Here is a 17,905-nt window from a genome sequence, read left to right on the forward strand (position 1 = left end):
GTAAGGAAGTGAATGCAAACATTCCAAGTGCCAAGGAAATCTGTTCAACTTCAGTGTGTCAAAAAATGTCTATCCTGAGGGTAACAGATCCTCCAAGCAAACTTTTGGAAGATAAAGGACACTTCTTCTCACGTCAGATCACTCAAATGTTTATGGGCAATATATAATTGTTATTTCCAGCTCAGTTTTTCTCTCTTCTCTGACTCCATAGTGTTGAGGGAGACTGACCAAAGACCTGAAGATACAAATGGAAAATTTGGTGGAAATACCATGATTTCCACTTTTTTTTTTTTTCCCTGAAGATCCCAGAAGACATCTTCTGAGAGAAAAATTGAGGAGCAGAAAGAAAAAAAAAATAGTTCATGCTGATCACTGAGCTGTCACTGCAGAGGATAAGTTGCAGCAATTTAGAAAGAAGTGATTACAAGTAGGGGAGTAATCCCTTAACAGGATTTTCTCTTTCGACTGCACAGTGCAGGAACTCACTCCAGCATCAACACAAATAATCCTAGCCCTGCGTGCAGTCCCTATCCAGAGGTAGGGGACTTTTATTGAATCAACTGGGCTGGATTATTTGCAGATTTTCATTGTTAATACCAAATGCTGGAACAATTTAGTCTTGTTACTGTTACCAGTTCTGTTCCTTCCATTTCCCTTTTCTTTGCTCTCTGCAAAGACACCTAAATAACACCTAAGAGTATATGTTTTTCAAAGGCTGACCATGGGGGCTCTCTGCACTGTGTTTTGATAACTATTTTCAGCATTTCATCTGTTTTTGGAAGTAGAATAATTTAGGTAATACATCGATTTGACACATTTTGATTTTGGCCCACCCATACTTCCTTAGGTACGTGCTGCCATGCCAGTTTTGTTCTGCAGTTCTACATTTGTTGAAATATTCAGTCCTCCCAAACCTTTTAAGGATCAACAGCAGCATATTTGTTCAATAACTTGTCTGCTGTTTCTTTCCATGCCAATATTGACATTTTTTGTAAGATCAAATTGACTGCAAAGTGAATCCCTTCTCGATTAGTGTCATCAATATAGAGATAATGACACCTGACCCAAAGACAGGTCTTCCAGACCTACTAATGCTTGGATGACCTTAAGAACTAGCTGTTGAATTTCCTATATCCCTGGAGGATTTATCAAACAGGGCTGGAATAAGGGCATTTGTGAGACCTGGATGGCAAAAGCATTTCTTACTCCCCATAATACTTCTTTTTAACCAACTCAATGCATTCCTGAAGTCAAAGAAAACAACAAACAACTTTAAATCCTGTATATTAAAATGAGGATTAAAAAAAGACTAGTGGGCTGAAATTAATGATGATTCAGAAATGAGTCAGCTATTGAATTCTCCTTTAAAATCTGTTTTCAAGAAGGGGAAAAAGAGGGAAAAAAAAAGAATAGTATGAATAATTGGAAACTAAGGAGCTTTTGCAAGTAAATACTTGCAGCTACTTAGTGTAAGTAAGGAATTCCAGAAAGCATGCACAAGAAGGAGCACAAGAAAATTAATTACCTCCATTACTGCAGATATCTTTTAAAAAGAACTGGTAACTGCTAGGATTTCAGGTGAATGCAGCAAACAATTTGAAATTTTGGAAGAATTGAGAGATCTGACTGCATGTAAGACACTTATCCTTGAAGTGAGTTGAACACAACATTCATGTGGGGTCAGGTTGTGACCCTAATCCCACAGGGCACTCAGGGTGGGCTTGCACAGAACTCTAGGTTCTCCCTTAGGTTTTCATATTTCACACTGATGCATTAAATTTATGTTCTCCTTTAAATTCCAAGAGTTTTATTAGAAAGGAAAATGCATATGTTTGTTTGAAACCTAAGTCAGTTCTGTTGTTTTGCTGTACTGGATATAATGCTTGACAGATGGGCATTTTACCAAAAAGTCCATTTGATAAATTCTGAAATTTTAAAAAAGGATAGTGATAACATTTAACACTGCTTTAGATGACAACTAATGAGTTCCCCTCCCAGTTTGGGCAAAGTTAAATTATTCACACCTGATGCATTTGCATCAGTAGAGGCCTTTTCATCAAAACAAAATTGGCAGATTTTTTTTGTCTGTCATATATCTGATTTATTTTATTGCCTGTGGATTCTACTCCAGAATAAACCTAGGGCAGTATCCATGGGGTAGTATGTACCACACAGAGAAAAGAATGAGCTTTTCTCATGTTTAGCATTGGTTAAGACGTAAAGCTCATGGCACTGCACACAGACTTGAAAAAACAATATTTTTTTTTTAGTGCGTTCCAGCTTTGTCTTGAAGAGGAGACACTCAAAAAAAAAAAAAAAAAAAAGAAGCATCTTGAGCAAACTATGCTTAGCTAAAAAGTATTTTTATATTGATTTTGGACATCAGGTGCTTCTTAAAAAGTGGAAAAGGTTCCACACATTTATTTTCCCAAGCACTAATGGAAAAGACAAAAGTAATTCCTTTGTCTGCTTTAGGAACAGAAAGTAGCAAGATAGGAAAAGAGTTTTCTTCTTTTTCTATGTTTTTCTCTCGTCCATTGTGCAAGCACTGAACAATGTCAATTTGTTTTGCAGTTTACAGCATGTCACTTTTGGTGTGTTTCTTTAGGGGTGGTGACTACACCGCTTCTCTGGGCAGTCTGTTCCAAGCATTTCTGTCAAGAAAATATTCCTGATATCCAAGCTGAACCTCCCCTGGCACATCTTGAGGCCTTTTCCCCTTGTCCTCTTTCTAGGAGAAGAGCCTGAACCCTCCTGGCTACACTGTCCTGTCAGGGAGTTGTAGAGAGCCACAGGGTTCCCCTGAGCCTCCTTTTCTCCAGGCTAAAGAAGAAGAAAGAACTTCCCTAGTTTTAATGGATGGAGAATCTCTACCTTCAGTAAATATCACTTCATTTGGAAAAAATGTCCCGTTCTTCTCCCTTCAGCTGCTGCAATAACTGCTAAGTGACTGTCACGACAGACATTTCAGAACAATTCAGTATTTTGCTCAACATATATTGTTCTGATTTTTTTTTTAAAATCTCTCTATTAACCATATCCCACTAAGCCTCGAACATCTATTTTAAAGTATCAGCCTTCCTGTTGTGAAATGGTACTCAAGTGCTCATCTTTTTATTTAAAGTAATAGCAAGTTGTCAAGCTCCAAGTGATGTGAGTACAGCAAAAGCAAACCAGCAAATACACAAAGGGAGCTTTGAGTAGATGAGCTCAAGTCTATGAGCCGAGGGAATGTTGAAGTGTGTGGAAACACGGATGGGTGATGAAGGATTTCTCCCGGCGTAACCAAACCCGAGTGTGAAAAGCGCACCGACAATCGCGACAGTCAATGGGAACAACGCTGTCATCTGAGCGCCCTCTGCCGGACACTGCGGGCATCGCAACACAGCCACCAGGGCGCCTGCTGGCTCAGTATCTCTTGAATAATAGGAATAATAGTAATAAGTAATAATTTTAAAATAATATTCCACAACTCGAGGGCTTTAAAAGAATGTCTTTTTGAAAACGTGCATAATTTTAAGCAGGCACAACTTTTTCAGCTGGGGCAAGACATAATGCTTCTTGGAAAAATACTGTTTTTGCCAACTTTGAGATGAAAACCAGGTGCGGTGATGGAATTCAGTGTTTGGCTTAAATGCTTTGACTTACTGTGAACTTTGATTGAATTTGATGGAATCAGAAAGCTTGTCCTAGCCTTGAGCTTGTCTCTCCTGTGTCAGTCCCCTACATGGATCTGCATACAGGATCAGGATCACTTTTTGTAGGCCTTTGGCATGTGGATGTCCTGGCAGCATCTTTGATCCCACAAAAAAATCTAGACTGGCTCTGTCAGAACTGCCAAGGAGATTTTTCCATGCCTGTTGAGGATTCGGTTCAGTTTGTATATCTATTTCTGTTACTGGTAATCAGGTACACAAAGGGCATTTTCATACTTGTTTGTTAGTGTTTATTGTTTGCCGTTTTGCTATTAGTTATGCTCTCTGTACAATGTTATTATTTATTATTTAGTTACAACATTTGGAATGGTACTTCTAAAATAAGCTGACCTGATTCACATGCCAATGGTCTATATTGGTTTCTAGATAGAGGATTCATTCTCTGCATCAGAAGAACCTGGTAAACGTTCTTTGATCTTGCAGTTGTCTTCTTTATTCACAGCAGCATCTTCTTGTCCATTCTCTAGAGGCCTGGAGTTCTTGTTTTGAAAGTGTTTCTTTATCAATGTATAAAAAATTATTCCAACCAAGAAGGAAGGACCTCTTAAAATTGCTCCTAAACCAAGGAAGACATACCTGTGGGACAGAGCATAGAAGATTGAGCCAGGCATTTAATTTTTCAAAAACACTGAAGAAAATCACTTTAATGGCCTTTAAGGCTCTTGTATATATATATTAAAAAAAAAAAAAAAGCTTGGGGAAAGACATTAAAATTCATTCTCATTGCTTGTGAATGATACCCAAACCTCTACATTTTTACTTGCAAAAACTTCTCTTAAAGAGCTGATAATGACTGATAGTGTTTGGGTTTCACCAACACCTACAGCTACTTTGTACAATATTTTTTTATGGACTTTTCTCTCAAAAGTGGCCAATGCACAGAGTTAGCATTCTTGCCAATGTGAACAAACTACCTGCAAATAAGGTAAATTTGGGTAACTTTCCTCTTTTTGGTAAGTCCTAAAGTCTGAGGTATTTTTAATTGGCTCTAAGCATATTAGAAATACACAATTCATTCCAGAAATCTCTGTCATGGTTATTACATTTCTTTTGTACAACATAAGAACTGACTAAAATTTGAGAGCTCAACATTTGATTTTGAGATTTTTCAATTTCAGAAATTCTGGACCAACTTAAAGCTGTGCCCAGAGCTAGCATGTGACCATGATTTTGGATCACACATTACAGTGTAAGAGAATCAAGCATGTCCTTCCCCAGAGAGGGTTTTTGTGCCCTAATTTGCTTTACCTGTGTGCATTGGAGTCATAGAGCCTGCAAGCCCCTTGCTTCCCACAGCTGGTTCTTCCCCATTTCAAGCATGTCCTGTCGATGGCCGCCCCAAAATAAACTGGTGCTGGAATCCCAGCTGCAAGGAGACAAACAAAAATGGGACAAGATTCCAGAGGAAATGATATCTTAGAAATCAGCTTTATGTTTCCTTGATGGTGATTGCACTGGGTGGATTGGACTCTGCAATGATCTCTCTTACCCAGCATTCTCATAACGAGTGTGTATAGACCAACTGCGAGAGCTTTGAACTCTGGCTGAACACATCTGAAAAAAAGGGACAAGTAAGAAGTGTTGGCCTATTTAGTGCTTAGACATGCCTATTAAACTGCTATGAAATACTCCTGTTGATGGAAAGCCAAAATTTGGAAGAAGAGTGCTCCCTTCATCTGCTGAAGTGTGTTAAGTGGCATGGAAAAGGTGAATTAATCTACTGATTTCCATCAAATAGCTCCTGGCAAGTCCATTCCCTTTGCATAATTAAGGAATTGAAGTTTTAAAGTCAAAATGAGAGTCTGTCCTGACCTTATGGAAATGGGCTCTCCAACCACTTTCGAGCATACATTTCCCTCACTTGATGGAATATTTAATGGGAAATATCCTATTGCCCTAAGACAAAAGAGTTTCGGGTAGCAGGGTTAGTGCAGCATCTTTCTCAAACAGACTTCCTCTGCCTCCTTGCAATATGCTCATCTGTTGTCTGGGGAACTGCACTCCAAGCATCAGAAACGGGCACTGATCCTGAGTTCATTATATCCCCAGCCTCTGCCACCTTCTTGAACATCCAGAAATCCTGGCAAATGCATGGCACTTTCAAAATACAAGCAGAAAAAGGGATATGTCCTGGAAAATCTAATTACAGGACACAGAATCACAAAATGGTTTGGTTTGGAAGGGATGTTAAAAATTATCTTGTTCCAAAACCATGTCATGGGCAGTAACACCTTCCACCGTCCCAGGTTGCTCCAAGACCCATCCAACCTGGCCTTGGACACTTCCAGGGATGGGGCAGCCACAGCTGCTCCGGGCACCCTGTGCCAGGGCCTGCCCACCCTCACAGGGAGGAATTTCTTCTAACCTAAACTTTCCTTCTTTCACTTGGAGCCCATTACTCTTTGCCCTACCACTACAACTCCTGAAGAGCAAGAAAGTAATTTTTTTCCCTAAGGTAAAGAAACAAACATGACTTTGAAAGCCTCAATGGAGAGCCTTCGGTAAACAGCTAACTGTACTCACCTAAATATAAGCATGTATGAAGGAGTGGCTCCCAGGGCATAGCAAAACCCACCTATGACTTGTATGACTGTGTAATAAATGAACTTCATCGAACAATGATCATTTTTTGGACACTGCCCCAAGGTGGCAGAAGTGTTTCCTGACCATGAACTGTTGATTTCAAGACATCTGCAGTTATGGAAGACCTGGAAGACACAGAACAGGTTTGGTAGGACACTGCTCATGAAATGGGGATTCTGCCGGAGAGAAAACAGAGCAAAGAGATGGCTCCAGACCATTTATGTTCCTGGCATCAGGAAATATGCAAATGGCACAGCCCAGTGAAGGTTTACATCCATGGACTGCAGCTTTGTCTCTGGGACTCTGATCTCCAGCACTCCACACTAAGCAAAAATCAGTCACCCAGAAAAACACGCAGTTTCCTGACATCCCAAAGTCTCACATGGAGGAAACAAGCTGCCTTTCCTTAACCCATTTTTCATACTAAAACATTAATGATAAGTAGCAGGGAAGATACTACTCTATCTTAGTGTACTTCAACTTTTAGGTAAAGCCTCAGGGCAGCCAAAATGATTTTTATGAAGGGCAGAGCCTATGGAAAGCCTTCAGGCTACATTAAACCAATTTGATTTGTGTGTTTCCCCCTCTTGTGCCCAACCTACAGAAGTTGAGAGTTAATATCTAGAACAAGGAGTTAAGGCTTTTTGCTTGATGTGCAATAACTCAGAGAAATCTCTCTTTTCTGTGCTGTTTGTAGCCAGAAATAAAAAATACTTTACTGACTAGTCCCCAGTAACTTTGGTTTTCCTGAAATGCATTATCCAACTAAATCCCTGAAGTTACATGGAAAATAAGCTGGTAGGAAACCTTGGAAGCCAAAGCAGGGTCTTACTGTGTTCTTTCCATGTCCCGTGGAAGTGGTGCACCCAGCCAGACATGCCGAAACATAGGTGATTCCATTGGCTCCACACACAGGATCCCACACGTTGGAGGCACATTTGCAGTGAGAGTTGCATGCAGAAAATAAAGAATTGTTGTGGTACGGAATGGGGTTGCTTGGAAGTTAAGTGCAGACAAGGGTAAGAAACTTTTAATTAAGTGCTGAAGTCAGTGAAGTCCCTTCTGTGTGACAATGTTGCTTTCTGAGACACACCCCATATGCCCGGGACATGATCTCACAGCTGGGTTCCTACATCTCTATTGGTCTCTTTCATATTCCATCCTACTCGCACTGATATTAATGATTATCAGAATATAGAGAATTTTGAAACAAATGAAACATTGCTACTGGTTTTACCAGTGTAGACAGAAAAGGGAAAAGAGGGAGAGGTCAGTGAAGCTCCCCCCTAACTGAATTTAGAGCTAGAAAGACTTGTCACAGTCTTATCAAGTATAAATGCAAAAATGCACCAGTGACAGACACCAGATCTCCTGGTCTCTGTAGTTAAAAAGTTCTCCTGTGTTAAAGCCTAGCCTGAGTTTTCATAGAGGATATGAAGAACTCAGCATTATCTTTTGCTTTCAGACATCCTTTGTGTATTGAGCAAAAAGGTATGTCTTCACTCATCTTCTCCTTTCTAGGTAAATTAAACTTACGTGCTTGCCATTTTTTCATCCCAGTGCTTCCTAAGCATATTCCCTGGTGCACCATTCCCTTCCTAGTGAAAACATTGCACAGCAACACTCCCACCTTTCCCCAGCAAAACGACCTAGGTTGCTAAGGATGCAATTCCTGATTAATCTTTACCCAGCGTTGGGCTTTGTCAGACTGACACTCTCTGCTGACCAACAAAACTACCCCAATGACATGTGCTAGTGTTCACTTTCCCTCAAGCATTCCAAAAGCATGTTTCTCTTTCAGCCTTGATGTCACAGTATATTTTTTGAGAACTACGGAGAAAAACACAATATTTTCTGTTTTATACTCACCCTTCATAGGACACTGTCATTCCTGCCACCACATAGTTATCACAGCCAACAAAAAAGTGTAGCAAACTGATAGCATAGGACAAAAATGACATGATAAATGAAAACTTTGTTGCTCCAATGATGCCCATTTTGTACTTTTTCATTATAAGCCCTCCTAGGAAAATTCCAAGGCCTACAGGAGGTAAGGATGTAATTCCTGAAAGAGAAGGGGAATTAAAGAATCATTATAGTCTTAAGAGCCAAAATCTGTCCTTAGTTTTTTGTTCCTGGCAGCTTTATTATGTTATGGTCTGCTGTGACTTTAGGAAGGTTTGTGTTCAGTCCAACCCCTGGGTTGCACAAGCTTTTTGTGAAGTGCCTGAGCCTCCAAACCCACTTCCACTGCAAGGAACTTGCCAGAAGCTTCAGCAACTAAAACTTCCACACCACACTCATTGCATACTTGGGGTGCCCTTGCTATAAATATAATATAAATGCAATGTAACATAATATAACTTAAAAATTTCTTATGGTGCCATAGGCACAAACCCTGTCTGTTTTATAATTCAGGTTCAGGTCAGTCCACCATCTACCTCAACCTGTTCTGCCTGGAATTAGCCCCAGATAGAGCACACCAGACCTTATCCCCATGCACTGCTTGCAGCACAAGCAGTGGAACTCACCTATTAGAAAGTTGGATTTGGATGTAGATTGTCCATACTGCTGTTCCATGTACTTTGGTTTGTAAGTCAAGAACCCAATAAAACCACTGAACTGTAACAGTGAGCAACACAAAAATGTAAAGTACATTCGATTACCCAATACTTTTTTCAGGGAGTTATAGAAATCTGAAAGAAAGGGACACATGAGTTGGCTTTGAAAGATGCATGGCATAATTACTGGTAACTTGCAAAACTTAGGGCAAGGTCCTGTTCTCAGCTGTCCAAGTGCAAGTTGTACTGATCTTCATTTGCATGAGGGTATCTGAAAGCAAAATCAGGTTCTTGAAAAACAACAGAGGTCGAGATATAGGAAGAGAATCCTAAAAGAAGACAGAAGTACGGGTTAAGGCCTGGCTGCTCTATTGAGATAAGCACATGAAGACTAAGGGGCTCCACACAGCACAGACTTTGTTCAGCGTGCATGAATATTATCACAGTCTCAAGGCTAAGTGAGAGCTGCCTTGGTGGAGATGTCCAGTGTCTTCCACTGGGATCTGAACAAAAAATTTCATGAATGAAGCAAAGCCACTTCTTTCCATCCCTTTCCATCACTCTTTTTTTGGCCTAAGGACCACACAACCGAAACTGTTCAAGTCCCGTGTATTTTCATCAGGCACCAGTGTACTTCAGAGTCTCCATGAGCTCTCTCAAATTAACAATTTATCTTTCTATATTGCAAAAAGAGCCTTTGAATATTTTCTTTACGTTCAGATACAGGAGCACTTTTCCACTGTTCAAATTTCTTCCAGCACAAAATTTTAGAGGTAGATTCCATTCAGGTGATGATTTATTTCAGGTGATGCATGCAGAACTCAGAGACGTGAACAAGCTTGTTCACTTCTAATAATTTTTGGTGGACCTTTCCTTTCTTGGGGATAGGTACCTGGTTTAGATGGAAGTGCAGGGGAGGCAAACTATTTTGCAGAACTCTTACATTTCCTATGTGTGTTGTGCCCATTACTTTTCACATTTATACAACAGGAGAAACACTTGCCTTTCAGCATTAATGACCACTTCCTTGGCTTAGTTTTTTCAGGAGAAAGTTTGTTCCTCATGGCACCCATGCTTTCCAAGAGACCATGAGAAGTTTTGTCCTTATTAGCTTCATCTGGCTTTTTCAGACTCCTTGGCAGGAAGCAGAATGGAATAGCAGATAGGAAACTGGTTATTCCACCTATTAAAAAGCCAAGCCACCATGCACCCACCCAGCGGGAATCCTGTGGGGTGATAGTGATGCTCCCTAGAAATGAGGGAAACAGGCACGAGTTATTCCAGTGAAGAAGCTGAACCTTCCCAAACTTTTGCTGCTATGACAGCTACATTTTATAGTGTCTGACTGCCAACAATAAACATCCAATGAGGGACCATCCATGCAGTGAAGGCATCAGGAATCATACCCTGAAAGGTGTTATAGAATCATAGATTGGTTTGGACTGGAAGGTGGCCCGTGGCCAGGGACACCTTCCAATTGACCAGGATGGTCTGAGACCCATCCAACCTGGCCTTGAACACTTCCAGGGATGGGGCATACAACCAACAGCTTGTCTGGACAACTGGTTCTACCATCCTACAGTGAAGAATTTCTTAATAACATCTAATCTAAACTTACTTTCTTTTGGTTTGAAGCCATTCCTGTTAGTCCAGCATTATTTTATCTGCCATTCTACATCTTCCACCGGCTGATGTTTTGTGACAGACATAGCAACACCAAAGTCCTTACCCAACACATGAAAAACCAAAAGGGGTGGCAGACAAGCCTCAAACCTGGAGTGATTTTTGGCTCTTGAGACCATACTCTGCTTTCCTGAATTGTGTAAGTTGCTATTAAGCAATTGGGCAGACTGTAGTGTCAGTGAAATTACCCATGGCTTTAAATGTATTGCAAGGAAGATGAAAGTATCTGGTTGTATTTTTATGATTTTTAATTCAGGCATTTTTGATGGGGGACCAAATTATAAGACTTTTCACTGCATTACCAGAGGTGGCTCACTGTCTTTACTCTTAAATAAAATCAAACATGGGCCTAACAAAGGGCAAAGACAAAATAGTTCACCTATCTAGCTACAGGATTCTGAAGATCTGAAAACTTCTCTGTCCTGCTAGAAAAACAAGATCATTTGAAAGCAACAGGATGAAGGACCACAGCCACCACTTACAGGGATTGCTGTGTCCCCTCTGGGGTTGTGCAGATGTGAATACATACATGCGCTTTCATTTCATCTGAATAAGCAAGAGCTGAGAAAATGTGTATACGGTGCTGCAAAAACTATATGAAATGTAAATAATGTAAAATACTTAGTGGAAAGGATGTGTAATTTCCCCAAACTGTAAAGCTGCTGTACTAGCAGAATGTTTTTTGTTAAAATTCGAGTTTAGAAGATCTTGATTCTGCGAGAGTTCTTGGTATTAATTCTTAGAGTTAAGTGTGTATTACAGTCCTTAAACCTTAAAGCACAGTTCTAAAATATGCCCCCAGTCTAATTCTGCCTTTACATTAGAAGCTTTCAGTAATTTATTGAAATTGTAATAAATTATACATTAAGTGTAATTCTATTACTATAATTAATATAATGAAAATATATGCAACTGTTTATAGGAAATTCTTATGAACAAGTATTAGCTTACTTTTACTTTTCCTCTGTTTTGCTTACCTGGATCCACAAATCCAATATCCACGTACAGTTTTGCACATAGAGATCCCAACAGGAAACCAAACATGGGGCCCATCATGGCTATTGTGTGCAAACATGCTGAAAATACAATGAAGCAGATGCTAGTACCCTCCAGTGGCTGAATGTTGTCTTCTGCAGAGGGTGATTGACCTCTTATACTACAAATCTCTCAGTTTACTTCATGTTGAGATTACCTACATACACAGGAACATTCTCTTCTTTAGCAAAATCATCAAGGTAAGAGATGCCCAGTGGTGTTATTGGTGTCTCACCAATCCCACGTAACATGTTTCCCAGTAAGATATATATCCACATGTATGATGATGGCTCCTTCTCACAGCCTGCAGATGAGAGTTTACACCTTTGTAGTAAAATATTTGAATGGGAAACAGGAAAAATCACAGGAAATGTAGCACATGAAATTATTATAGATTAGAAATCAAGGTATTAAGAACATTTCCTTATAGAAGATAAATGAAAGGTTGTCAACCCCATTATAACGTTTCATGATCTTTTAAAAACACATTCTTTCACCTCCATTGCATTTTGTTTCTAAAAGCACAGGTAAGTATCACCCATGAGAAAAAATGCTCATTAAAAAAATAACTTATTGATATTTTCATAAATATATTACCTGGCATATATCATGTATCTTTAAAGTGAGAAGTTTGAGATGGTTTCTGGAGCAGAGCTTGGCTCATTCTCAACCTGTGTCCCATACAAGCAACACATAAACCAGCTGTATTCCATATTGTGAGGAGGATAATAGGAATCTCCATTTATCTCTGTTAAACTTTGTGCAGTTTCATGTCCTGTCACACTAGTTCTTCCACTCACCAACTGCAGGTCCTGAGTAACTGAATCCTTTCAAGCAAGGATAAAACAAGCTCTCGTATTTGTGCTCTCATTTACAGTTCTGTACCTGATCGTGAGACTTCCAGAACAGTGTCATTCACATCTTGATGGAGGGTGCAGGGATTTGTGCTGGAAGTTAAGTTGGCTGAAGCACCTGTATGTGATGTTGTCTCATACTTATAGCTGAAAACACACAACAGTAGGTTTAGAAGCAGTGCTCACTAGGGAAACAGTGTGGTAGGGCTGGACCCACTTGGCTGCTGTTTCCCTAAAGAGAAAGGTAGCAAATGTCAATTCAAAGGGCTGCTGAAGGAGCAAAAAAGATTATTTAAGAGCATTTTAGAAAACCAAAATACTAAAATTAAGAACAAATAAAACTTAGGATTCTCTGTCTGGAAGGCATAATGTTTTAAGCTGTAAAAATTCAAATGGGGTCATGAAAGTATTTCAAATAGGACTGAATTTTTGCTGTCTAAATTTAGGGTCAGGTCCAAGTGAGCTCTCTGTGTTGACCCCACAGTGAAGGAGAAAAATAATGTCTTGAGTTTGAGTAAAGGTCCCTTTTTCATCTTTGATATGTGTTTGGTCTGCTCAGCTGCTTTAACACCATCTTGCTCCCAGAAGCGAGTGCTGCTGAGGGGCAAAGCACAATTAGCTTTAGCAGAACGACATGGCAAAGCACACATTTTGCTTCAAGGAATTGCCCTGGCTCTGTTAGACCAGGCAGGCTTATTTTTCAGGCTGAAACAAAGAGCAGTCATCAGGAGACACAGGGCAGAACAGTTCCCCCACAAATGTCCAGGCTCATGTTCATGAGTTGCCCAGTGTAGAGGAGTGTGATACATGGTGTGTCTTAAAGAGTGAAAACCTGATGAATAGTCTGATTCTAGTGCAAGATCCTCTAACATGAATGAAAGCGGTCCTCAGTTTTCTTTTTGAAGTAGTATACCTAAATTATTCTAATATAGTTAAGAAATCAACAGAATTATGTTTTACTCTATTTGTTATCTCTGTGCTCAAGACGTGGCTGGAAGCTTTATCACATACAAGCATAATGCAGTAATTCTCTGAGCCTGGAGAAGGTGAACAAAAATTAACCAGATTTGGAAAATCAGTTTAACCAGGCATGTGCATTTGGAACAGGAAAAACCTGGTATGAGTTCTACCAGCACTCATCCATCTGCAGTCTCTAGCATAATTTCATTCTTTTCCTCCTTTCTGAACAAGCCTGAGTGGAAACTAATGCACTGTGATTTTCTCTTTTTATTCAAGGAGCTGAACTTTCACTTCAGAAGAGCTGTATTTTTAAAATGAGCATTCACCATGACAATAGCAATGTGTGTGTCATGTGGGGCTCATTGCACTTGGAAGAGAGGTTCTACAGGAAATCTAAGGCTATACAAGTTTCATTGAAAAACCAGAAAGCACAATGCAATTGTTAGGTTACCCAAATTAAGCATGATTAGTACTTACTATCCCATGAAGAAATGAGGCATGGCTGATAAAAAGCATCCCAAAGCCATAGTAAAGCATCCCACAGCTATTACTTTGGGCCTATGAAGCTTAGCTCCAAAATAGCTTACAAATGCAATCACCAGCAAGTTGCCTGCAAGGTAATGAACCAGAATTAGTGCCAGATGGTGTCTCATGTTTCTCTGAGCAGTTTTCTGTGTGTTGGGGAATATCCATTACCCATCTCAAAGCTCCCGTCGATGAAACCTGCAGTAGATGATGTCAGGTCAAACCTCCGCTCAATCTGAGTGATAGAGCTTTTCATTATCGTACCAGACAAGGCTTTACTGAAGTAGCTGAATGACAGAGCAGCCAGAAATACCTGGGGGAAGATTCAGACAGAAAATGGGAACGAGAGGCAGGAAAACCGGTCACAGAGGGGTCAAGTATATTTGGAATGGTGTGGAACAATCATCATCATGACATATATTTGTTACTCAAATTGGAGTGGCAAAGTTAATTTTAACCCAAATTGCCTTTGGCTTGGGTCACACGTCCCTTTATTTTAGGCCAATTCATAACTGATTCTAACTCAATCATGTGGCATCAAAATAAAGGCTTTAAGCAGGTCTTTATGGTACATCAGTATGAGAAATGTGGTATTGACTGCGTTCATCTCTGTGTAATATGATGTATTTTGAAATGTTGCCTGGATACCATATATCTCACAAGGAACAGCTTAATACCCTTTTGTAGTTTGTCTGTTGCTTCCACCAACACACATTGTGGCTTTTGCAAATAAAGATTTCTTTGGTAAAATGTTTAAGTTTGTTTAAATATTATCCAGCGATTTCCACATAGTCTAAAAACCAAATAGACTTGTTGGTCACTGGGCAAGGGTTCCAATACAACAGAGACTTGGGTAAATAAACAAAATAAATATAGATCTAGACATTGCAATACTATCTATTGTAAGAAAGGAAGCCAATCCAAGAAGCAAAAGCTTGGATATTTGTATATTTACTCTCTTTTTGCCAGGAATGAAGAGAAAAATCTTCCAAGTGTGGGGTTTGTCCTGACATGTTCTATATTTTCTCAGCTTGACTGGCAAATATTCTGAGAATCACCCTTTGTGCCTTTTTCCAGCAGTGCTCTCAGAGGGTTTGGCTGAAATCTCAAGCTGCTGATAAGCATGAAAATACAAACAAAAATTACTGGGGTTGTTCGGGCTTTAAAATGCAATCCTCACTTAGGTCAGCCACAAAACATTTGATGAAATACGGCTCACCTCACCTTATTTTGACCCCGCAAGACAAGTGGTGCAGACAAGTGTATTGTAGGCACCAAACTGAGGCTGGCTCAAGTCTCCCACTTAAAGCTGCTGCCTCTCTCTCATGACCAAATAGGAGATCCACCTACAAGTAACTCATGAGTAAATACGGCAGATCATGAATTTTTATCTTCTTTAGGAAAAAAATATATGATCTGACTATCCCCTGGACCTCTAGTGTGCATCCAGTTCCTCAAAAGATACAGGGAACAGGAATGAAGGAATTTGGCATGTCACATCGTGAACAACATTTCTTAACAGGTATCAGTGGTAATTCATGGTGGTATTGCCAAGGCACCAAACCTTCAATCCAGTGCAAGAGGAAGTCTTTTTGGCTGGTGGATTTTTGTTTCCTTCATCATCCAAAAGCTGGTCAGGTTCTCCTTCCTGACTTGAGTCATTGACATTGCTGTATTTGGTTTCCACTGTCATGATTGGTTTCTCTACTGAGTGAAATGAACACAAGAGAAAACAGTAGTAAGTACAAAACCACGGATGCCAAAATAGAGTTGCTTAAGGACCTCTCTGACGAATCTGGTGAAACCAATTACAGGAAAATGCTAAGATGTTGAAACGGAACCTTTCTACTTAAAACGGTTTGGCTCAATGACTTGCATGTTTCATAGTGTGCATTTGTTTAAATTCTGAAATATCTAGCTTTGACATCTTTTTTTAAAAGAGACATGAGCACCCCCCTCTCCCCTTTCTACCTTGTCCTGTCTTTTAATGCTAAAAAGGCAATTTTGACAGAGGAGTAAGAGACAAAATCTCTGTCCAAAAGAAAACTACAAGGGTGAACAAAACAATAGTGCTGAAGAGCAGGGAGTCCTAGGAAGCTCTAAATTTGCAGGCCATGTTGCTTAGAACTCAGTCATTGGTTTGGTAGAATCTGTAGCAACACTGTGCCATCCAATTTATTCCTTTAGACTGTTGGAAAGCAATCAGAAACAATTGTTGGAAAAATTCTTAGTGACAAAAGAATCTATTATTTCACCTAACTGACCTCCTGTAAGGATATTACATGTGTTTTTCTTCTTGCAATATATGGAGGGTATCCCTGATCCCTTTCTGTTTCCAGAGTGTTGTCTAATGCCCAGATGCTCGAAATGATCTGCAACTCAGCCGGTCAGCAGAACTGCTCCAGTTCCCACAGGAACTTCCTGTAGCCATAGACAATGATACATCCCTTGACACATCATTAATGTTTTAGCGTTGAAAGCCTTGTTTTGTTATTAAGTTGTATTATGGTTTATTACAACGATTTTTTTCCCCCTCAGCTTTTAAAAATTCTGTATCTGACAGATGGATAACAACTAAAAAGGATACTTCAGAGAAAAGCGGTAAAGGAAGTCTATATATCTGTTTGCAAAGTTTATTTAAAGAATCAAAATACTTGCCTGTTTGTGCAACTCCCACTACAATCAGAACAGATTTCTCAAGGACGACCCAGAAGCCACTGCAGAGCCCTTCAGAAAAAATGGGTCACTTGAAAATAGCCATCTTCAAATCTGCAGATAGGAGTATTGCATATTCTATTAGAGTATTGAAATTATTGCCCTCAAGTCAGAACTCAGAAATCACAGCTCACATGGTCTGATTTATTTCACCTTTCATAGTACTCTCCTCATTTGAGAAAAGGGCGAAAAAGAGAGAGAGGGGGGAACAAATCACACAAAGAGAAGTTTTATATGCTTGAATGCAGCTGAAAAAAGTTGGATGAACTTTTCCAATGCTGGAAAAGGTCCATCTGCTTTCCCACTGCTAATATCTACTTCCCAAACTGTTTTGTAGCTGTGCTGTAAGTCTCAGTCAGCACATGTACCAGGACAAAAATTTAGCTGCTCTTTCCCCTTGGCTACTTAGACAGATAGGAACAAGAAGTAGAGAAAGGATTTCTACAAGACTGCAGAGCTACAAACAAAAACCTTATGAAATAAAATCCCTGGTGCTCAGGATTAGTACACAAACACTTTTGAGTGGCTGGTCCTCCGAAATTCACCTGACTTTGTGTAACCTGAATATAGAAACTTCTCCTTATAATTATGATACATTGATGACTACAATAGTATGCTGGGGGAGCATATCATTGCAGGTCACAGGATAGGAGAAGTGGCTTTTTTTTTGAGAGTTTAAAGGTACAACATGATATAGAATCTGGTGACAGCATCTCCTCCCACCCTCAGATGACCCTGACATTCAGATATATCATTCAGATATCAGCTGGAGATGGAAGAGATAAGGGCTGGGAAAATTCCAGGCCACAAGATGATTAGAAAAAAGATAAAAGGTCAATTCCCAATTGCTGACAACATACAGTAGCTGCTGAGTCTGATAATTTCAAGTATTGAAAAACCTGTTATTTTAGATTTTTTTCATTAGTATTTTTTTCATGTTTACTAAATTAAGGATCTGGTTAACAATATGAAGTATGAAAGCAAAAGGATGAAGCTTTCTGCACCAAAGGTGCTCTTTCACTAATATAAGTTCTCTAAAACTACCATTCTTTCCCTGCACAAGCTACTCTTCTTTAATAGTGATCTGAGAGAGTTGCATTTGCAGAAAGACAAGATTAGGCAAGTAAGGTATTGGTATTGTTTAGGTAGTCAGCCAGCCTAAACACAAAATAAACACAAATTTCTTTCTATGGGAAGAGAAGAAACCTCTTCCAAAAAGAATTCTAAGCAGTACAGACAGATGAAATCTAACATTCAGTTCACTTTTTTGGAA

The 17,905-nt window shown here is 39.6% G+C and overlaps 1 protein-coding gene across 1 annotated transcript; it reads right to left on the reverse strand.

Annotated features, from left to right (window-relative positions):
• Positions 1–4,078: 4,078 nt before the first annotated feature.
• Positions 4,079–15,610, reverse strand: LOC134043860 (solute carrier organic anion transporter family member 1B3-like). Its single transcript, XM_062492593.1, has 14 exons — positions 15,482–15,610; positions 14,089–14,230; positions 13,870–14,002; positions 12,464–12,579; positions 11,736–11,882; positions 11,521–11,619; positions 9,864–10,109; positions 8,831–8,995; positions 8,169–8,364; positions 7,132–7,294; positions 6,240–6,424; positions 5,206–5,270; positions 4,965–5,082; positions 4,079–4,292 (listed from the first exon to the last, which is right to left on the reverse strand). Exons 1-14 carry the CDS (start codon positions 15,608–15,610, stop codon positions 4,079–4,081), a joined length of 2,118 nt encoding a protein of 705 aa, XP_062348577.1.
• Between the last annotated feature and the right edge of the window lie 2,295 nt (positions 15,611–17,905).

This window comes from Cinclus cinclus, chromosome 4, assembly GCF_963662255.1.
Source record: "Cinclus cinclus chromosome 4, bCinCin1.1, whole genome shotgun sequence".
Taxonomy (NCBI): Eukaryota; Metazoa; Chordata; class Aves; order Passeriformes; family Cinclidae; genus Cinclus; species Cinclus cinclus.

What these genes read in the sequence shown, in the direction of transcription:
- LOC134043860 (XM_062492593.1), bottom strand. Translation starts at nt 15,610, where the DNA reads ATGACAGTGGAAACCAAATACAGCAATGTCAATGACTCAAGTCAGGAA. An exon ending in TCTGGAAGTCTCACGATCAG is followed by an intron (nt 11,883 to 12,463) that starts GTACAGAACTGT and finishes TCTCATCTGCAG; the next exon opens with GCTGTGAGAAGGAGCCATCA. An exon ending in GTGGTCATTAATGCTGAAAG is followed by an intron (nt 8,996 to 9,863) that starts GCAAGTGTTTCT and finishes CCTTTCTTTCAG; the next exon opens with ATTTCTATAACTCCCTGAAA.